The following is a 22,500-nucleotide window of genomic DNA, read 5'->3' on the forward strand; positions in this document are numbered from 1 at the left end:
ATATGCTCCTCTTCACCGCCCCCATAAACCCCCACCCCCCAACACACACACACCAAAAGAAAAGCCCCTTCTCACTCTGTTATTCTAACCTGACCTTTTATAAGCTGGACAGAAAGCACAGCGTTAAAGTACCACTTACGAAGGACACATTCAGGACCCGTACGCTGTCAATCTGCATGTGCGTTGGTCGGTAAAATGTTGTGTTTACGAAATAAAAATAAATCCAGATCTGAATATTTTTTTTCCTCCACATGCTACAATAAACGGTATACCTTTAGGAAATACAATGCACAGCAGTCTGCAAGGTAAATCATAACATAAAATGCTTGCACATTACAAAATAAATATTAACAGAAATAATCATCTAACTTTATACTACAGAACAAATACTGATAGTTCATGACTAAAGGTATATTGACTGAACATCACAGTATGTATGAAACCAGAAAAAAACATGTTTACCAAGGCAAGGATGTTACATGTACTGCATTTATCTGTTACAAACGTGCTCGAAATTACATTCCCGAACAATTTAAGTTGGGAGACGTTCGTGTTGACTTTTCATAAACAGACACGCGAGAGGATAACAAACCGTATATGCGTCTGCAGTCATGGCGGCCATTATGCGTACAATATCCACAATCCGAATTTACTCCACTGCAATACTCACACACTGCAGCCGAATTACTCGTATACGCTAATAAGATTCGATATATAGTAGGTATTTGTGAACTACACCGTAATTAAATTAAAGGTTATGGCTCTCGGAACCAATGGAATGTCATGAAAAAAATGTGCCATTTCCCTAATTTGGCCATGAACTAATCACATTGAAAGGAGGCTTTATATGAGAACTTTTACTTTTAAAACTAAATTACTTGTTCACTTTTTTTTCAAAACTGAATTTCTGTATGAAAAAAATCACCTCTAACACAATTTCAACTCATATATATATATTTTTTTTCAAAACTGGCCCCCAGAATAAAACCATTTTCACCCATAAAACCAAAAGTTTTGATTCATATTTTCCCCAAAAAATAGTCTCAGGAATAGCCATCCATTTTCTAAAAGATCTAACAGATAATGGGGGTTACTCAAGCAAATTACAGATTCATTCACAGCATATCGTACAAGAATTTTGGTCTCTTCGTTTCCTTTTCAATTATTTGTAATGCCCTTTCTGGTCGCCACCCACCGCATAATTGAAGAGTCGAGGAAGGAGCGGGGAGAAGGGAGGAAGAGAGGAGAGGAGAGGAGAGGAGAGGAGAGGAGAGGAGAGGAGAGGAGAGGAGAGGAGAGTAGAGGAGAGGAGAGGAGAGGAGAGGAGAGGAGAGGAGAGGAGAGGAGAGGAGAGAAGGAGAGGAGAGAAGAGAGGAGAGGAGAGGAGAGGAGAGGAGAGGAGAGGAGAGAGGAGAGGAGAGGAGGGAGAGGAGAGGAGAGGAGTGGAGAGGAGAGGAGTGGAGAGGAGAGGAGAGAGAGAGAGAGAAGAGAGAGAGAGAGAGAAGAGAGAGAGAGAGAGAAGAGAAGAGAGGAGAGGAGAGGAGAGGAGAGGAGAGGAGAGGAGAGGAGAGGAGAGGAGAGGAGAGGAGAAGAGAAGAGAAGAGAGGAGAAGAGAAGAGAAGAGAAGAGAAGAGAAGAGAAGAGAAGAGAAGAGAAGAGAAGAGAAGAGAGGAGAGGAGAAGGAGAGGAGATGAGTGGAGGAGGAGGAGGAGAGGAGAAAAGAGGAGAGGAGAGGAGAGGAGGAGGAGAGGAGAGGAGAAGAGAGGAGAGAAGAGGATGGAAGAAGAAAGAGAAGAGAAGAGAAGAGAGGAGAGGAGAGAGAGGAGAGGAGAGGAGAGGAGAGGAGAAGGAAGGAGAGGAGAAGGAGAGGAGAGGAGAAGGAGAGGAGAGGAGAAGGAGAGGAGAGGAGAGGAGAGGAGAGGAGAGGAGAGGAGAAGGAGAGGAGAGGAGGGAGAGGAGGGGAGAGGAGGGGAGAGGAGGGAGAGGAGGGGAGAGGGAGGGAGAGGAGGGGAGAGGAGGGAGAGGAGGGGAGAGGAGGGGAGGGGGAAGGAGTGGGATGAGAAGGAAATAAGTAAGGTGGAGGGAGAGGAGAGGAGAGAAGAAAGAGAGGAGAGGAGAGAGAGGAGAGAGAGGAGAGAGAGGAGAGGAGAGAGAGGAGAGGAGAGAGAAGGAGAGGAGAGGAGAGGAGAGGAGGGGAGAGGAGAGGAGAGGAAGGAGAGGGGAATGGGAGGGGGAAAGGGGAAATGGGGAAGTGTAGCAGGAGAGGGGAAATGGGGAAGGGTAGCAGGAGAGGGAAAAGAGGGGAGGGAGGAAAGGGGAGTGGGAAAGGGAGGGAGGAAAGGAGAGGGGGAATGGGAGGGAGGAGAGAAGGAGGAGAGAAGAAGGAGGAGAAGGGGAGGGGATTTCAAATGTCACTGTTGCTTTCAGGCTGCCTGCGAGACCAAATCCAAGGCTTGTGTATCACAGAACCCGAGAAAACTTGGGAGTTCTCGACTGACTGACTTTGTAATCCTTGTTCTGTTCTGGTGTTGGCAGTACGCGGGATTCCTTTTTCATTCGACTGTTCCTTTTACCAAGCACAAAGCTTACTTGCAATACTCATACGCATACGTTTCACAGATATAAATAACTACGAACACATATACACTCCAGCAAACAAACAAACATGGACCTACACAATCGAAAAAAAATCAATCATAATATAAAAAAAAAATCTATATACAAAGTATGTAAAGTCCTTTATGACATATATCGTGGGCCGTGTGGTTCCTTTGAAAGTTGCCATAATTCCTTTGGATCCATTCCGAAGGTGAGATTTGAAGCAAGTTGGAGGAGGAGGAGTCACCATGCATTGTCTAACTTCTCATTGTATGTAACACGAGTAATGAAATTTATAACCTAACAATCCTAAGATTTGGAAGAGAAAGATGTATAAAAAGTTAAGGATAATGAGAGAAAGCAGACGGAAGAAAGAACGTGGAAATCCGAGAGGGGGGGATAATGAGAACAGGAATGGGAAGGTAGGGGGAGGGGTGTGGCCAAGGGGGGGATGGGGAAAGGCGAAGAAGAGAGAAGAAGAAGGAGAGGGAAAATAAATAAATAAATAAAAGAGAGAGAGAGAGAGAGAGAGAGAGAGAGAGAGAGAGAGAGAGAGAGAGAGAGAGAGAGAGAGAGAGAGAGAGAGAGAGAGAGAGAGAGAGAGAATATTAGTGTTTGTCTGCGAGAGTATCACACACGTTTCTGAAAATTCCATTAAGGAGGATAATGGTCACACGCATGCTGCACATTCTTATCATCATAATGGACTTCTCTGAATATTGGGATATTGTATATATGTGTAAAGCCTGTGAATGATTATGCAAAGAAACGCGAATGTTTATTTTAAAAAAATTTTTTTTAATTTTACACAAGTGTGAGAGTCTCCGTGTTGATGTACGTAATTATATGCGTACCAGTGGTAACTGTAAGAGGTGTATAAGAAAGTGGGCGTGCATTATATATACGTGCGGGTAGTACGTGCGAGTGGGTCTGTGTCACACGTTTTGACACGAGTTAGCGCTCGGGTGTGCACGCAAAATAGGAGCACGGTCATTGTTGCAACTCCACACATTGTGCAAAAAAAAACGCTGCCACGTACAGGCCTTCCTACCCTGGCGTAGGATTTGAGGACCTGCGGACGCCCGGACTGGGGATACAGTTTGTTCCGGGACTTTGCGCCCATGCCCGGCACCTGAAGCATTGTGAAGCTCGAATTAATATGCTCCTCTTCACCGCCCCCATAAACCCCCACCCCCCAACACACACATACACCAAAAGAAAAGCCCCTTCTCACTCTGTTATTCTAACCTGACCTTTTATAAGCTGGACAGAAAGCACAGCGTTAAAGTACCACTTACGAAGGACACATTCAGGACCCGTACGCTGTCAATCTGCATGTGCGTTGGTCGGTAAAATGTTGTGTTTACGAAATAAAAATAAATCCAGATCTGAATATTTTTTTCCTCCACATGCTACAATAAACGGTATACCTTTAGGAAATATAATGCACAGCAGTCTGCAAGGTAAATCATAACATAAAATGCTTGCACATTACAAAATAAATATTAACAGAAGAGAACTCATCTAACTTTATACTACAGAACAAATACTGATAGTTCATGACTACAGGTATATTGACTGAACATCACAGTATGTATGAAACCAGAAAAAAACATGTTTACCAAGGCAAGGATGTTACATGTACTGCATTTATCTGTTACAAACGTGCTCGAAATTACATTCCCGAACAATTTAAGTTGGGAGACTTTCATGTTGACTTTTCATAAACAGACACGCGAGAGGATAACAAACCGTATATGCGTCTGCAGTCATGGCGGCCATTATGCGTACAATATCCACAATCCGAATTTACTCCACTGCAATACTCACACACTGCAGCCGAATTACTCGTATATGCTAATAAGATTCGATATATAGTAGGTATTTGTGAACTACACCGTAATTAAATTAAAGGTTATGGCCCTCGGAACCAATGGAATGTCATGAAAAAAATGTGCCATTTCCCTAATTTGGCCATGAACTAATCACATTGAAAGGAGGCTTTATATGAGAACTTTTACTTTTAAAACTAAATTACTTGTTCACTTTTTTTTTCAAAACTGACTTTCTGTATGAAAAAAATCACCTCTAACACAATTTCAACTCATATATATATATATATATTTTTTCAAAACTGGCCCCCAGAATAAAACCATTTTCACCTATAAAACCAAAAGTTTTGATTCATATTTTCCCCAAAAAATAGTCTCAGGAATAGCCATCCATTTTCTAAAAGATCTAACAGATAATGGGGGTTACTCAAGCAAATTACAGATTCATTCACTGCATATCGTACAAGAATTTTGGTCTCTTCGTTTCCTTTTCAATTATTTGTAATGCCCTTTCTGGTCGCCACCCACCGCATAATTGAAGAGTCGAGGAAGGAGCGGGGAGAAGGGAGGAAGAGAGGAGAGGAGAAGAGAAGAGAAGAGAAGAGAAGAGAAGAGGAGAGGAGAGGAGAGGAGAGGAGAGGAGAGGAGAGGAGAGGAGAGGAGAGGAGAGGAGAGGAGAGGAGAGGAGAGGAGAGGAGAGGAGAGGGAAGGAAGGGAGAAGAGGAGAGGAGAGGAGAGGAGAGGAGAGGAGAGGAGAGGAGAGGAGAAGAGAAGAGAAGAGAAGAGAAGAGAAGAGAAGAGAAGAGAAGAGAAGAGAAGAGAAGAGAAGAGAAGAGAAGAGAAGAGAAGAGAAGAGAAGAGAAGAGAGGAGAGGAGAGGAGAGGAGAGGAGAGGAGAGGAGAGAAGAGAAGAGAAGAGAAGAGAAGAGAAGAGGAGGGAGAAGGGAGGCGGGAGGGGAGGGGAGGGGAGAGGAGGGAGAAGGGAGGCAGGAGGGGAGGGGAGGGGAGGGGAGAGGAGGGAGAAGGGAGGCGGGAAGGGAGGGGAGGGGAGAGGAGGGAGAAGGGAGGCGGGAAGGGAGGCGGGAAGGGAGGGGAGGGGAGAGGAGGGAGAGGAGGGGAGGGGGAAGGAGTGGATGAGAAGGAAATAAGTAAGGTGGAGGGAGAGGAGAGGAGATAGGAGGGGGGAAGAGAGGCAGAAAGGGGGAAGGGGAAAGGGGGAAAAAGGGCGGGAGGAGAGGGGAATGGGAGGGGGAAAGGGGAAATGGGGAAGTGTAGCAGGAGAGGGGAAATGGGGAAGGGTAGCAGGAGATGGGAAAGAGGGGAGGGAGGAGAGGGGAGGGAGGAAAGGGGAGTGGGAAAGGGAGGGAGGAAAGGAGAGGGGGAATGGGAGGGAGGAGAGAAGAAGGAGGAGAGAAGAAGGAGGAGAAGGGGAGGGGATTTCAAATGTCACTGTTGCTTTCAGGCTGCCTGCGAGACCAAATCCAAGGCTTGTGTATCACAGAACCCGAGAAAACTTGGGAGTTCTCGACTGACTGACTTTGTAATCCTTGTTCTGTTCTGGTGTTGGCAGTACGCGGGATTCCTTTTTCATTAGAGCTTTTCCTTTACCAGCACAAGCTTACTTGCAAATACACAAACATGCATACGTTCACAGATATAAATAACTACGAACACATATACACTCCAGCAAACAAACAAACATGGACCTACACAATCGAAAAAAAATCAATCATAATATAAAAACTTCATCATTCGCATACTATAAACATTTACCAAGTTATTAACTGAAGCCGCAATCAAATTAACAAGCAAATGAAATCCACGCCACCAAAAATGCATCTCCATCAGGCATCAAATATAACATAACGCCACGGATTCGCTATAATCACGCACTCCAACGCCGTACAACTGAAGACAAAGTTATAAAAAAAAGACCTCTTTTGCCTTCTCTTCCAAGTGCGACTTCCAATTCTCTTATGAAATCTATCCCTCCCTCTAAATATATATAATGAATGAACTAAACGGCATGCTTTTTTTTTCTTCTTCTTCTTCTGTATTTATGAGCTTCCGAGCATATACAACTAACAGTAATTGCTAAGCTGGTGCTGTCATCTCCGCGCGTTCTTCGAATCTCCTCTCCACAGGGAACACAAACGCATATTCGCCATTAGCATATCAGATAACAGGAATACTTTTGTCTTTTCTAGTATTAGTTTGAAATCCTCTCTCAATCCGGGCGTCTTTTTATCACCCTTTCTCTCAGTCGATGAGTATTTTTTTTTCATTTTTTCTGTTTCACTCGGTATCTAATTGCTTGACTGTCATTTCATTTACTTTTCGTCCCTCGTCTCCTCTCCCCCTCACCCATTCTCTTTCACCCATTCTCCTCTCCATCCCTATCCTTATTACTCTCATTCTCATTCAAACCCATACTTTTGACTAATACTAACAGACCCTCAAATACTCCGCCTTCTAATCTAACTGATCCCTGGATCCTGATATCCGTAATTTAATCGCTCTCCACTCTGTTAGTCGCTGGTATATAAAAAAACGGATGTTAATTTACATAAAGGAAGCCATACGAAAGTCGAGAAAGCTAGTCTGGCATATCATCTTTTTTCTTCCTTTTTCTTTCCTTCAGCCGGAAAACTGAATATCTTCCGGCTGCGAGCAGAGCCCATCCTGTGCCTGGACATAGAGCAAAGGTTAAATGTTTTTCTGGCATATATTCAAACGAATCATAATTTTTTTGAGGGAGGGAAGATTTTTCGTCGACTGATCCACGCACCTGAATGATAACAATGTTCCCTCGACCCACTTCGCGAGCGGATAGAATATCATATAAACAAAATTTCACAATATTGATGTTAGCATGGCGTGCGCACAGGGAACAAATTCACGCGCTCTCGCTCTCTCGCTCTCTCGCTCTCTCGCTCTCTCGCTCTCTCGCTCTCTCGCTCTCTCGCTCTCTCGCTCTCTCGCTCTCTCGCTCTCTTTCATTCTCTCATTCTCTCCCTCTCTCTCTTCACATTCGTATTTACATTTACATTTACATTCACATTCACATTCACAATCATATTCATATTCATATTCCTACCCATACTCACACACTTACACTTTCTCTCGCACTCCCTAACATAAACGAAAACAAAAAGTTTGACGGTAACAAGCCGAGGCCGACCGGATCATTGGACACTCTCAGAATACCGTTCCCGAAAAGGGGAGAAAATATTCGAGGGGAAAGGGTAAAATGTTGGAAGATATTATGAGGGAGGAACACCTCTCACATACCAGCTGCCATGTCCCGGGATCGCAGAGCAGCACCGAAGGAGAGGAAAGAGGAGGGACATTTCTCCTCCTTGCCTTTCCCTCTTCTCCTTTCTCATCTTCTAGCCTGTCTTACTCTTCCCTATTTTGGCATTTCCATTCGTGGGTCTTTCCTTCGTTCACCCTTCCATGATATCTAGCCTAACCTATCCGCTTCTTAGAAAGCTTTCTATTCCTCAGAAAATCTACCTCCCCCCCCATCTATTCCTCGGAAAATCTACTTCCCTTCCCCTCTTCCTCGCGAATAATACCTTTCCCCTTCTCTCTATTCCTTAGCAGATCTACTTTCCCTCATCCATCGAATGCTCGAGTATGAGCGTGAGAGAAGGTGGTGTTGTACTGTAAAGATGTATTAGCATGTGACGTGGGTTGTAGCTTTAGGTTGTGAGAGCGGCCGAGAGTCTGTTGTTGTGTGAGGAATGACGTCCTGAATATGCCTGAAAGAACAGGCGTAAACAATGGACACATTATATATGTCAGACATACAACAAAAAGACGTGTCTTACGTAGACCAGGAAGTGCAGGTAAATAACAAAAAGATGTGAGAGGGGAAAGGGAGGAAGAAGGGAGAGACACAAAGGACAACGCGTATGCCCAAAGTGTACCAAGAGGAGTGGGGTAAACTTGGCCCTGGGTCTCAGGCATTCATGGAGAGTGCTTGGGGGGAGAGAGGGGGGGATGCCAGAGGGATGCATGAATTGTCACTTGCACGACTCAACCATCTCGGCTGTTGACACAATCTCAGCTGTTAATGGACTTGAAATATTGTTTTTTTTATTACTATATAATTTCATCCAAGTTAAAGTAGATGCAGGAGATAGAAAGGGAAGAAAAAACAGTCAGGGAATTGGAGATATACGATGAAGAGGAAGAAGAGGAAGAGGAGGAGGGGGAAGGGAGAAGGGGGAGGGGGAGGAGGAAGAGGAACTAGAGGAGGAGGAGATGGAGGGTGGAGGAGGAGGAGGAGGAGGAGGAGGAGGAGGAGGAGGAGGAGGAGGAGGAGGAGGAGGAAGGGAACAGGAACAGGAACAGGGAGAAGAGGAGGAGGAGGAAGATACTAAGAAAAGATGATAGGGAACTAAGAGGGGAGAGGAGGAAGAGGAGTAGAGGAGGGTGAAGAGGAGATGGAGGAGGAGTGGTGGATAGAACAGAACATGAACAGGGAGAAAAGGAGAGTGAGAGAGGAGAAGAGAGAAGAACAGAGAGAAGAGGAGAGGAGGAGGAGGGCGGTGTAGGAACTGTAACAAGAAGGAGGAACAGAGAGTGAGGATGGAAACAGTAAACAAGAGAGAGGAGGAACATTAGGAGGAGAGAGAGGGAGGGAAGGAGGAGAGGAGGGAGGGAGAGGAGGAGAAGAGGACGAGAAGGAGGGGAAGGAGGGGAGGAGAACAGTAGACCAAAAGAGGAGGGGAGAGGACGCGGGGCAAGAGGCGTGAGCAAATATAAGGAAAGGAAGAGGAGTAGAGAAGAAAAAAGTAGACAGAGACGTAACGAATAGAATAATAATAATAATAATAATAAGAATAAGAATAATAAGAAGAAAATGGAGAAGATGGATAAGAATAAGGGAGTAGTAGAGAACGGTGAAGAAAGATAAAAACAACGCACGAGAAAACAGGCGCCAGCGTACACCAAATAAATTATTACAAAAGTTGCGTAAGAAAGAGCAGAAGAAGAAAATCGATAAGGAAGAACTGAAGCGGAAGATAAACTAAAAAGCAACTCTGAGGAAATGGAGAAAAAACAAGAAAAGTCTGTCTGATCCCGAAATAAGAAGAGGGGGGAGGGAGGGAGGGAGGGAGGAAGGGAAAGAGGGAGAGGGAGAGGGAGAGGGAGAGGGAGAGGGAGAGGGAGAGGGAGAGGGAAAGAGAGAGAGGGAGAGAGAGAGAGAGAGAGAGAGAGAGAGAGAGAGAGAGAGAGAGAGAGAGAGAGGAGAGAAGAAGAGAGAGAGAGGGTAGTGAGAGAGGGTATTAGAGAGAGGGAGAGAATAAGAGGAGGGAGTATTGTGAAGTATTGAATAAGAGAAGAGGTATTGAGCAGAGAGAATTGATATTGATATTGTAGATTGATTGAGATTGTTATGAGAGAGAGATGAGAGTGAGAGTGGATAGAGGGAGAGTGAGAGGAAAGGAGAAAAGAGGGAGAGAGGCGAGAGAGGAGAAGAGAGATGAGAGAAGAGAGAGAGAGAAGAGAGAGAAGAGAGGGAGAGAGAGAGAGAGAGAGAGAAGATAGAGAGAGAGAGTGAGAGAGATAGAGAGAGAGAGAGGTGAAGAGAGAAGGGTATGAGAGAGGGAGAGAGGAGAAGAGAGAGAAGTGAGAGAGAGGATAGAGAGGAGAGAGAGAGAGAGGGAGAGAGGGAGAGAGGAGATAGAGGAGAGAGAAGAGAGAGAGGTAGTGAGAGAGGAGGAGAGGAGAGAGAGAGAGAGGAGAGAGAGAGTAGAGAGAGATGAGATGGAGAGAGAGAGAGGAGAGAGAGAGAGAGGTATTGAGAGAGGGAGAGAGAGAGAGAGAGAGAGAGAGGGATAGTAGGGAGAGAGAGGTATTGAGAGAAGAGAGGGAGAAGAGAGAGAGAGAAGAGAGAGAGTGAGATAAAGAGAGATGAGATGAGAGAGAGAGAGAGAGAGAGAGAGAGAGAGAGAGAGAGAGAGAGAGAGAGAGTGAGAGAGAGGGGGGGGGGGGGTAGAGAGAGAGAGAGAGAGAGAGAGAGAGAGAGAGAGAGAGAGAGAGAGAGAGAGAGAGAGAGAGAGAGAGAGAGAGGTAGAGAGAGAGAGAAGAGAGGAGAGAGAGATGAGAGGTATTGAGAGAGAGTGCTATTAGATGAGATTGAGAGGAGATGAATAGATGAAGAGAGAGAGAGAGAGAGAGAGAGAGAGAGAGAGAGAGAGAGAGAGAGAGAGAGAGAGAGAGAGAGAGAGAATGAGAGGGAGAGAGAAGGGTAAGAGAACAGGGTTCAACCTCTTACAAAGAACCAAAGGGAAGACGAAAGGGAGACAAAAAGCGAATTAAAGACGAGAAAGAAGAGAATGGGGAGGAAAGAGCATGGGATATGAGATGGTGCAAAGGGGGTGGGGAGTGCAGGGGTATGGAAGGGGAGGGTAGGTCGAGGTGGGGGGAGGCGTCTGGGGAGAGATGAGAGGGTTGGGGCGGCGTGTACAAACTCCCCGGGTTTACCTCCTCCACACTGTATACAAACATTCCTTTCCCTTACACCCCATGCCTACCCCTGTCCCCCTACCCTCGCCCCTTTCTCTTGCCTTCCTCCTGTTCAAGCACGCTACGTCTATGCACTCATACAAACACATGTAGGTTTATTCACCAACATACACAAATACGCACACACATGTGACCCCAGTGTAACCCAACACACTAAGCGCACTTACATAAACTCGGCATGCGCGCGTGATCCACCAGGAGGCATAAAAGGACGCTGTCAAATGTAATTTATTATTCCAAGTTTAAATCTGAAATGTATATACACTTCCTCTCCTCTGCTTTAGCATCCAAAGGGTCTTTACATTTAAAAAATAAAACTTATTCAAGAGTAAACACAGATCATTAATCATAAGCACTCCTATAAATACCACCGGAAGAAACTGTAAATAAAGTCACATATATTATGTAGACAGCTAAACGTTCCGCCGCCTCCTTCCGCCCACGTCTAGGCATCGCCCAAGAAACCCTTCGTTCCTGCTCCGTGCCCCCCGAGAGACGACAATCTCCATACGGGTTGCGGCGAAACAGAAATCAATTACGTTACTGTCGAGGATTGCATTACCTGCCTGGTTTTAATCCCCCATCTAATCAAGGGAGTAGAAGAAGGGTGATGGATGGATGGCTGCGAGGCTTCTGCGGCCAGTGGATGAATGAGAGGAGGGCGAATGGATGACCCACTATAAGCGGGAGAAAAGAGAGGTACTCACCTGAGCTCTGGGTGGGTTGGGCGTGGTGGGTGTGGTCTTGAGCTCGGAGTTAGCGATGGCCTGCTGGAGCTGCTCGTACTTGGGTCCCCTGAGGTAGCGCGCCAAGCGGAGGCGCACCACCTGTCCCGTGGCTCGCAGCACGTCCACCGCGGCGTGGTTGCTCAGGCCGGCCAGGCTCCTCCCGTCAACCTGCAGGAACAAGCCCGTGGCACTCACTTAGGGTTACGTAATGTGTCGGCCTACCTTGCCCGTAGATGTGGCTTTGTACTAATTGTACCATAACGTGGAAGGAAAAAAAAAAAAATAATATTAGCATATACTCAGTTAAATGTAAATATACGCATACAAATATATATGCGTGTATTGCTGCGTGTATTTGTCCTCACACACACACTCATACACAGACAGACATATGAATAAATATAGATATGCAATATCTATGCGTACATGAATATAGAAACAAACAAACATCAGCGGTAAAGCCAATCCTACCAAGATGTGAGGATTATATAACGACTGAACAGAATTTGATACTACAATTTATACTACAGTTATTCACGAGTAACAAATCGTATACTAATCAGGGACTTAATCATAAATCACATTTCGTAATGGGCTGTATTTCATCAGTGGGATATATTGTCGAAAGGTGCTACAAGCTAACAGAATCCTCCAAATCCAAAGAGACAAAGCCTAGCAAGACGACGCGCGGTCAGTGGGTACAAAAACGCCGGCCACCACTGTGGACGGCCGACGACCTCTCATTGGCAGCCGCGGCATAGGTCGTCGCGTCACGGTAACGACGACAGTGACTAGCGAGCGGTGACTGCGTTAAGCCACTCCCAAGTCACCTGAAGGATAGTGCCGAGGCGACACTGACACATACCCTTTAACAGCATCATTCCGCTCGCAGTATCGGTGTAGCCTCCTCCCTATGTCCCGCACCACAGCACGACTGCGCTGAATCCCCCCCACCCAACGCGGATAGGGTAGCGGTGGCGGCGGCGACTATAAAACCGTTGGTGGTTACTTTTTTCGGTTGGGGGGCTGTTTACGGAATTCTATTTTTTTTTATTTTTATAATTATCGTTCGTCTCCGCTCAGCGCTCCGGTGACGCCGCCACTTTGATGAGGTTACACGCGAGTTCATCTCCGCATTTACATGAGCATTTTTCTTAGCTTTTACATAATGAGAGAGAGTACGTGTACGTCCCTTCTTACCCCATCCCCCTAACACAGAGAAAAGGGACAGGAGAAAGAGAAAAAAAACACTAAGAAAAAAATCCAAGACTAAAATAAAACGCCGTAGTCACGAAATCAACAAACGCACATCGCGAATTGTGAACGTGCACTAGCGTACCCGCGGTGCATCGTGACCCAATTTTTGGATTAACGGTCTGAGTGTTTTAAAGGGACGGGACCTATAAGGAGGTGGCCCCGCAGATTGCAACAAGATATTAGCCTGGTTGCTTGGTGGGGCGGGAGGACGGTATGGTGGAGGGGTATTTTGTCCCGGGGGGAGTGTTAATGAATTATCCTTGGCGACGGCAGGTTCATGAGGAGAGATGGATGTGATTTGTATTGTGTGGGGGGAGAGCTGGAGGATGGGGAGTAAGTGGAGATGGCAGATTGAAGATGGAGCGGAACGAGATCAAGATTGGGAGCGAGAAAGAAAGAGACAGAAAGATGCGAACAAGAGTAGAGGACGAGGAGAGGAAGAGGCAAGAGGAAGAAGAGGAGGAAAGCAAGAGGAAGAGAGAAGGAAAGCAAGGAAAAGCAACGACAGAAAAGAAAGAAAAATGAGACAACCAAAGAGAAGAAAAAGAACAAGAGGGAAAAGAAAAGAGACTAAGAGGAAGACAAGGGGCCAGAAGGAAGAACCGGCGGGCGAAGGGACAGCCAGAGCAAAGGAGGAACACGAAGAAAGAAGCGAGGAAGAAAGGAAAAAGAAGTGGCAGAAAGAGGACACGATGAGACAGCGAGAACAGAGGAAGAAAGAGAAAGACAGGACGACCGAGAAAGCGGAAGAAGAGAAAGAGGAAGAAAGGCGACGCCGGACGAAAGAGAAAGCGCCGCCATGAGAACAGTAGGGCAAGAAAGGCGACGAGGAAGCCCGAGACAGAGGCAGAAAGAGAAAGAGGCCGAAGCGCCGAGGTCCGCCTGCGCCCGCCGGCCGCCTCTCCCTCTTCCTCCCTCTCCCTCTTCCTCCCTCTCCCTCTCCCTCCTCCTCTTTCCTTCCCTCTCCCTCTTCCTCCTTTTTTCCCTCTTCCTCCCTCTCACTACCTCATCCCTCTCCCTATTCTCCGCTCCCTCCTTCCTCCCTCTCCTCTCCCTCTTCCTCCCTTCTCCCCTCCCTCTCCCTCTCCCTCCCTCCCCCTCCTCTCCCTCCCTCCCTCCCTCCCTCCCTCTCCCTCTTCCTCCCTCTCCTCCTCTTCCTCCCTCCCTCTCCCTCTTCCTCCCTCCCTCCCTCCCTCCCTCCCTCCCTTTTCCTCTCTCTTCCTCTCTCTCCCCTCCCTCCCTCCCTCCCTCCCTCTCCCTCCCTCTCCCCTCCTCTCCCTCTCTAATCCTAATCCTCTTGCTCTCCATTGCGCATCCTCATACCCCTCTCTCCCCCCGCCTTACTTCCCTCCCTCTTCATTCGCTTCCTTTTTCCTTCTACATCTTCATGCTCTCTTCCACTACCAGCACCTACCCCTCTACCTCCTCTACCTCCTCTACCTCCTCTACCACCACCACCACCTCCTCCTCCTCCTCCTCCTCCTCCTCCTCCTCCTCCTCCTCCTCCTCCTCCTCCTCCTCCTCCTCCTCCTCCTCCTCCTCCTCCTCCTCCTCCTCCAACCCCACCACAACGCCCATCCCAACATCCCTATCTCGACTTACACCTCCTCCGGTTTCCCTAACCAACCTCTACATGGAGTCTGCCTCTTAGAGTCACCTCCAGCCCCGCCGTCCCTTCCTCAAACCCCTCTCCCTCATCCACCTGCCCTCCCTTCCTCAAACCCCTCCCCATCCACCCCGACGTTCCTTCCTCAAACCCCCCTTCCTCCTCATCCACCCCGCGCGTCCCTGCTTCAACCCTCTCCCCATCCACCCCCCGGGTTTTCTCCAGATCCAAAAACCTCAGCCCAACGACAAAGTATCGACAAAAAGCACTAGTGCAGAAAGACGAGTTTACGTGCGCGGGAGGTTCTTCAACAAAGGGGTTTAAGCACTCGCGGGGGCACCGGCGACACGGCGAGAGGCATTTCAACCCTCTTCCAGCTGATGGCGAGGGAGGAGAGGGAAGAGAGGGAGGAGAGGGAGGAGAGGGAGGAGAGGGAGGAGAGGGAGGAGAGGCAGGAGAGGGGGGAGGGGAGAAGAGGGAGGAGAGGGGAGGAGAGGAGAAGAGGGGAGGAGAGGGGAGGAGAGGGGAGGAGAGGAGGGAAGGGAGGGGGGAGGGGAGAAGAGGGGGGAAGAGGGAGGGAGGAGAGAGAGCGAGAGAGGGAGGAGAGGGAAGAGAGGGAAGAGAGGGAAGAGCGGGAGGAGAGGCAGGAGAGGGGGGAGGGGAGAAGAGGGAGGAGAGGGGAGGAGAGGGAGGAGAGGGGAGGAGAGGGGAGGAGAGGGGAGAAGAGGGGAGGAGAGGAAGGAGAGGAGGAAGGAGAGGAGGGAGGGGAGGGGGGAAGGGGGAAGAGGGAGGGAGGAGGGAGAGCGAGAGAGGGAGGAGAGGGGGTAGGGGTGAGGGGAGAAGAGGGGGGAAGAGGGAGAGGGAGGGAGAGGGAGGGAGAGGGAGAGAGGAGGGAGAGGGAGAAAGAGAGTGAAGGAGGGAGGGAAGAGGGAGAGGGAAGAGAGGCAAGAGAGAGGGGGATGCAGGAGATAAAGAAATAAAGAGATAAAGAGATAAAGAGAGAGAGAGAGAAGGCAAAAGAGAGAGAGAGAGAGAGAGAGAGAGAGAGAGAGAGAGAGAGAGAGAGAGAGAGAGAGAGAGAGAGAGAGAGAGAGAGAGAGAGAGAGAGAGAGAGAGAGAGAAACGACAAGAGAAAGAGAGGGCAAGAGAGAGATAATGGGCACGAGATAGAAAAAAGGCAAGAGAAAGAGGGAGAGAAGAGTCAAAAGAAAGAGAAAGAGAGAGAGAAAAGGCAAGAGAAAGAGAGAGAGAAAAGGCAGGAGAGTGGGAGAAAAGGCAAGAGAAAGAGGGAGAGAAGAGTCAAAAGAAAGAGAAAGAGAGAGAGAAAAGGCAAGAGAAAGAGAAAGAGAAAAGGCAGGAGAGTGGGAGAAAAGGCAAGAGAAAGAGGGAGAGAAGAGTCAAAAGAAAGAGAAAGAGAGAGAGAAAAGGCAGGAGAGTGGGAGAAAAGGCAAGAGAAAGAGAGAGAGAAAAAAGGCAAGAGGGAGAAAATGAAAGAAAGAAAGAGAAAAAAGGCAAGAAAAAGAGAGATAAAAGACAAGAGAAAGAGAGATAAAAGACAAGAGAAAGAGAGATATAAGACAAGAGAAAGAGAGAGAAAAAGGCAAGAGAGAGAAAGAGAGAGAGGGGGGACACAAGAGAAAGAGAAAAGAGTGAGAGGAGATCAACAGAGAGAGGAGCGGACTCGAACCAATAAAAACGCGGCGCGTTTACCCTCGCCCCGCATTAAATATACACAGCGCTAAATAACGACGCCGCATCGGGAAGGGAACATGTAATACGCCTGACACGATGAACCAATAACGCAAATGCTAAGTCCATAAAGGCAACGCGGCAACGGATTGGGTGATGATGTATCATGTGCCGCCCCGTTAAACAATGTAGTGGGGGTGGGGGTGTAAGGGGGTGGGGGTGGCAGTTCTCTTCCCACCCCTGTACATTTTATATCCAATAGTAAATAAACTTGCTAGGATACCTTGATAAATCCATTCATCCATACACACACAGAGAGTCCTCTTCTACATGAATCGTCTAAATTATTTTACGGTACGAGAGCCTCCTTCAGCACGCTAATGGCATGTGCCTTCAATACAAGCTGGATAAAATGAATGAACCTCCACCACCCAAATATTGTTGTGCCGCCAATAAATAATTAGAAGTGAGTGTGTGTGTGTGTGTGTGTGTGTGTGTGTGTGTGTGTGTGTGTGTGTGTGTGTGTGTGTGTGTGTGTGTGTGTGTGTGTGTGTGTGTGTGTGTGTGTGCGCGCGCGCGTGCAAATGTGTGCGTGCGTGTAAGTGTAAGTGTATGTGTATGTGTATGTGTATGTGTATGTGTATGTGTATGTGTATGTGTAAGTGTGCGTGAGGGCGCGTGCGCGTGCTCGCGTTTGCGTAAACACTAAAGCTAACAGGGCTATCTGACATTTCCTCTCGCAGGATTCTAATGAATAAATATAATACAGTCGAGTAATATTAGTTGAATATATATAAGACCGAACGTGCATGCAATGGAATCGTGTGCAAAATGCAATGTAAACTTCCCAGGATGGCCTGAATTCTTTTAACATTTCACTAGCCTGTGTTGGGCGGCCCGGTGTCGGCTGCGTGCGATTTCGAAATGAATAAACGTCGTATAGCTTGACATAGGTTTATACCGGAAGGAATACGCTTGTGACAGTTTTTTATACATCCTATTTTGGGAGGCTGGACTGCACTCGCCTCCTCCAAAAAACGTAATAGTTAAGCAAACTATGGATGTCATAAAAAAAAAAAAAAAAAAAAAAAAAAAATCAGATTAAAAAAAAAGAAAAAAAATCTACATAAGACAAGTGGTCAGAAAAAGTTGAAGAGGACTTCCTCTTGCAAACACGACAGGGGAAAGAGACACTGGAAAGCCGGACTCACCTGTACAATCTGATCATTAACTTGGATCTGCCCGTTCCTGTCTGCGGCGCTCCCCATGTTGATCGACTTGACGAAGATGCCAGACAGCTCCTCTGTGGGAAGGGAAAAGGGAACAGGGGGTTAGAGTGATGGCTCTCACAATAACTTGTCAATCAGTTGTAATGAACTTCGAACTTGTGCGAGAGGATAGAGGAAAAAGAAAATAAAAAAATAACACAAAATCTTAATCGGGGTTTTGGTTTCGCAAAAAGATCGGGAAGATACATCAACAAAGACCCAATTATCGTTACGCGTAAAAATACCTCAAAATCTCCAGGAAATCTGCCAGAGTTGGATGACCACGTGAGAGCACCCGATAAAATAACATCCACTGGTCACAGATCTGTATTCAAATCAGGCAGCGGCCACCTCTTCAATTATGGAATAAGCGTTCAAGCGCATCAGACATCTGTAAACAAATCCACGTCTACCAACAGTATACAGTCCATCAAAACACACGCTGCAACGCGCAAGCGGGCAAGCTTTACAGCGAACTGCGGTCAGTCTCAGGCGCAGCGCAACGAAGGCGAGGTCTGTACCTCGACGCCGCATTTTCATAGCCTTGCGAGAGTTTTATAATCCAGATGGGCATGCGATCCTTCCATTGCATTTGCGCGTCTGCAATATTCAATATAGAACCTTTCCGATGAAGCTGCCTTTAGCTTCAGTTTGGCTTCAAATCTAAAACCGAATTCGTTTATCACGAGGTATAATACAGCTCGACTCTGCCTTGCATCGTTCCTTCCTCTTTTTCTCCCTTCTCCCGTATTCGTCGACACCTCCAATACTTCTTCCTTAACCCCTGCATTAACCTCATTCGCTTACTTTCCCCCCACTTCTACATCTGTTGTCGGTACATAATACTCTAAATTTCACCCCCACCCTAAATATATTATGTGTGTGTGTGTGTGTGTGTGTGTGTGTGTGTGTGTGTGTGTGTGTGTGTGTGTGTGTGTGTGTGTGTGTGTGTGTGTGTGTGTGTATGTATGTGTATGTGTATGTGTATGTGTATGTGTATGTGTATGTGTATGTGTATGTGTATGTGTATGTGTATGTGTATGTGTATGTGTATGTGTATGTATGTGTATGCGTATGCGTGCGTATGCGCAATCTTTTGTGTGTGTGTGTGTGTGTGTGTGTGTGTGTGTGTGTGTGTGTGTGTGTGTGTGTGTGTGTGTGTGTGTGTGTGTGTGTGTGTGTATGTGTGTGTGTGTGTGTGTGTGTGTGTGTGTGTGTGTGTCTATATATATATATATATATATATATATATATATATATATATATATATATATATATATATACATATATATATAAAACATACAATTTGTATCTCTTCCCCTCTAATCCCTTTCTTCGTATCTTTCAATCTACTTCTAAATCTATCTTTTTCTTTCATTTACTTTTTTGTTTTTTTTCCACCCTTTGTACCCTGTCTTCATCCATCCTCCCTCTCCTGATCGTTCTTCCCTCTTTATCCTTCGGCCTCTCCCACTCCCTCCTCCTCCTCCTTCCATCTTTCCTTACTCCTTTTACTTTCCCTTCTCTCCCTCTCCTTTTCCTCCTACTCTCTTCCCTTTCTCCATACCTCCTCTCTCTCCCTCTCTTCCCTTTCGCCTTTCTGCTCTCCCCAACGCTCTACATCTCCTTCCTCTCTCTTCCCTTTCTTCCCCCTCCCCTGCCCCGGCTCTCCCTACCTCCCTTCCATTTCTCCTTCCCCCCTCCCCCTCTCCCTCTTCCCTTTCTCCTTCACCTACACCCCGGGTCTCCTTACCTCCCTTTCATTTCTCCTTCCCCCCTCTCCCTCTTCCCTTTCTTCTTCACCTACACCCCGGGTCTCCTTACCTCCCTTTCATTTCTCCTGGCCCCGTCTCCCTCTTCCCTTTCTCCTTCACCTACACCCCGGGTCTCCCTATTCCTCCTCCCTTTTTCCTTCCCACTCTCCATCTCTAACTCTTCCCTTGCGCCCCCCCCCCACCGCTCTTCCTCTCCTTCTTCTTCCCTCTTTCATTTCTCTTTCGTCTCCCTCTCTTCCCTTTCTCCTTCCCTTTACCTTAACCCCCACCCGCGCTCTCCCTCTCCCTCTCCTTCCTCCCTCTTCCCTTTCTCCTTCCCCTTTACCCCCACCCGCGCTCTCCCTCTCCCTCTCCTTCCTCCTTCTTCCATTTCTCCTTCCCCTTACCCCCACCCGCTCTTCCTTTCCCCCTCCATCATATTTCTTTTTCTATTATCGCCTGTCACCCTTTCTCACGGCGGCATAATTCCAGACTTATTTGACACTTCCTTCAAGTCCTTCGCACACTACGTGACCCGACAGGGGCCCCCTTCCCCTTCCCCTCCCTCCTAGCCCTCCCCTCTCTCCTTCTTCTCCCTTCCCCTTCCCCGCCCCCCCCCCCCCCACCAAAGCCCACCGCCCAATTTTGAGCCGAGTGAAGGATACTTTTCGCTCAACTTACGAAAAGGCGCGAATTGCAGCAAGAGGTTTGCCTTGTGTGAGTGAGAGCGTGTGTGAGAGAGAGAGAGAGAGAGAGAGAGAGAGAGAGAGAGAGAGAGAGAGAGAGAGAGAGAGAGAGAGAGAGAGAGAGAGAGAGAGAGAGAGAGAGAGAGAGAGAGAGAGAGAGAGAGAGAGAGAGGGTGAGAGGGTGAGAGGGTGAGAGGGTGAGAGGGTGAGAGGGTGAGAGGGTGAGAGGGTGAGAGGGTGAGAGGGTGAGAGAGTGAGAGAGTGAGAGAGTGAGAGAGTGAGAGAGTGAGAGAGTGAGAGTGTGAGGGTGAGAGAGAGAGAGAGAGAGAGAGAGAGAGAGAGAGAGTGTGTGTGTGTGTGTGTGTGTGTGTGTGTGTGTGTGTGTGTGTGTGTGTGTGTGTGTGTGTGTGTGTGTGTGTGTGTGTGTGTGTGTGTGTGCCTGTAATTTATGTAAATGTAAATGCGTATGTAAATATAAATGCGTATCTAAATGGGAAAATGAATGTGCATGTGCGTGCACGCTTGCATGTGCATATTGCGATGAAATTGGATGGCCTGTAGGATTACACGTGGCACATGTGGTTTAAAAGTGTAGCTAATAGTCAGCATAGTAACGAACATGAACAATGCGCGCTCTTTTCCCCGATGAAACCCAGATATCCGTGATGGCGAATGGCAGTTTATTCCGTGAGTACTTTTTTTATCCTCGCGGGAAAGGTGGGCTCCCCGCCGCCAGTCGCGACCGGAGCACCACTTTTGAGCCGGTCGTAACCCTTAATAACCCCTCGAACGAGCGGAAGATCCGTGGGAAAGGAATGCCAAGAAAAGGTTATAAATATGCTGGTTCCCTTGGACAGCGCCACGGTGTCTGCTCCGCGCCGCAACCGTGTCAGGGGAACGAATCACTAATAGACAGTTCCATCTGTGAGAGGATGAGGTACATGATGCCTACTAATATTTTTATATTTTCTATAATTCTCACTTGCAATGTGTCAACAAATTAGATAATAAAAACTAAAAGACTCGCAACTGAACTAAATGTACGTGAATTTCCTGTCACGAGTCCGGTCTAGGGATACCGACTGTTTCCCTTCAGAGCGTTGCAGTCCGCTTCGGCCGTCCAATATGATACGTTTCCTATGAAGCGTCATTCCGTCACGACTTTGTTTCAGCTGACACGACCTCTCCACACTCGACACTGCCCTTGCCAATATAAACATGCCTTTTCTGGGGAAGATTACCAGGCACCGCGAAACAAAGCCGGCCACGTCCTCCTCCACGTCCTATAATACAATATGGATTTTCCGATCGCGGTACGAAAAATACTTCAGCCCTCCAGCTGGATACATAATCTATTCATGGTCCTCTTCATGAGTCCCCGGTAAACCACCAATTATCGCAGAAACGGCTAAAAATCGCCACTGGAGGTTATAGGGGAGGGAAAAAGAAGCACAAAATCTAAAAGTAGCCTCTATGTCATCGTGCATAAACTGGGACTATCAGCGGTCGGACGCGAGAATCGATAACAAGATCCTGTCACGACAGCATGCAAGGGAAGTCCGAAATTACCAAACGATGAATCGGCGATTCATTCTAGTTAGAAGTGAAAGGGGAGTATAAGAACTATGAAGTAGAACAAAAAGACTTAACTTTTATCGATTTCCGCGCTACCGTTAATTAACAATCACCGTATCACATTTACTGACAATTATAAATATCCGCATCGTATCTAAACGGCATAAATAGACAAGACTCAAACGCATTAAGACTCAACTTCAAAAACACGCCCGAGTTTGGATTCACGGCTCAACCTAATTAATGCTCCGGGGAATTATCAACTCTGCCGAAAGAAACGCGATGCCGCCACATCGTAACACTCGCGTCGACTCGTCAAATGTAAATCATTCTGCAATATCTGCAGAAGGGACTCGCACGGACATATCATCGAACTCTCCCGTCAACTCCTGTCATCCAAGTTAAAAACTCTTTGACGATTCCCGAATTTATTAGTCTCGACGTGATCGCTGACTCTTCGCACATTTTTTTTTCTATTTATATTTTTTTCCTTAAGTAAAAAAATGCCAAGGGCACAATCATGCAAAAGGGTCTATTTGGTGGGCAGGTTGAAGAGCAGAGAGAAAGAGAAAGTGAGAGTGAAGGAAGTCGGGATCATGCCCTCCCGAAGTCGTTCCTCACAATGTCGAAAAACAATCTATGGAAGGCGTAATTTAATGCATCTCTTTAAAGCCCGGTAACTACAAGAAAGCTACATGAACAACATGAGAACAACATACGAACAAACTATTCTACAAAATTTGAACGTTAGTACCAACTCTTATAAAACAAATGAATTGGTGTGCCGCGTGAACTGTTACTGTCACCGCACTGATGCAGAGCAAGAAGCACATGCAACACAATTCCAGCTGTCACTACGAACGGAAATTAATGCAGTCTTTGCTAACTACTTCCACAACTACTATCAAACATTCAAGGAAGTTCCAGGCACCGTGAGGCACCATACCTAGGATGAGCCAACTCGCCAG

At 47.1% G+C, this 22,500-nt stretch overlaps 1 protein-coding gene across 1 annotated transcript in view; it reads right to left on the bottom strand.

The window, feature by feature from the left end:
- LOC122257932 (multiple PDZ domain protein) overlaps nt 1–22,500 on the bottom strand; it is a 618,627-nt gene that overhangs the window by 383,986 nt on the left and 212,141 nt on the right. Inside the window, 6 exon segments of the mRNA XM_086543725.1 lie at nt 90–104; nt 273–298; nt 2,416–2,566; nt 3,638–3,730; nt 11,677–11,865; nt 17,461–17,552. Coding sequence (XP_086399851.1) covers nt 90–104; nt 273–298; nt 2,416–2,566; nt 3,638–3,730; nt 11,677–11,865; nt 17,461–17,552 — 566 coding nt within the window.

The sequence above is a fragment of the Penaeus japonicus genome, unplaced genomic scaffold (genome assembly GCF_977035675.1).
Source record: "Penaeus japonicus unplaced genomic scaffold, GWHDUDI00000001_assembly GWHDUDI00000014, whole genome shotgun sequence".
NCBI classification, from domain to species: Eukaryota; Metazoa; Arthropoda; class Malacostraca; order Decapoda; family Penaeidae; genus Penaeus; species Penaeus japonicus.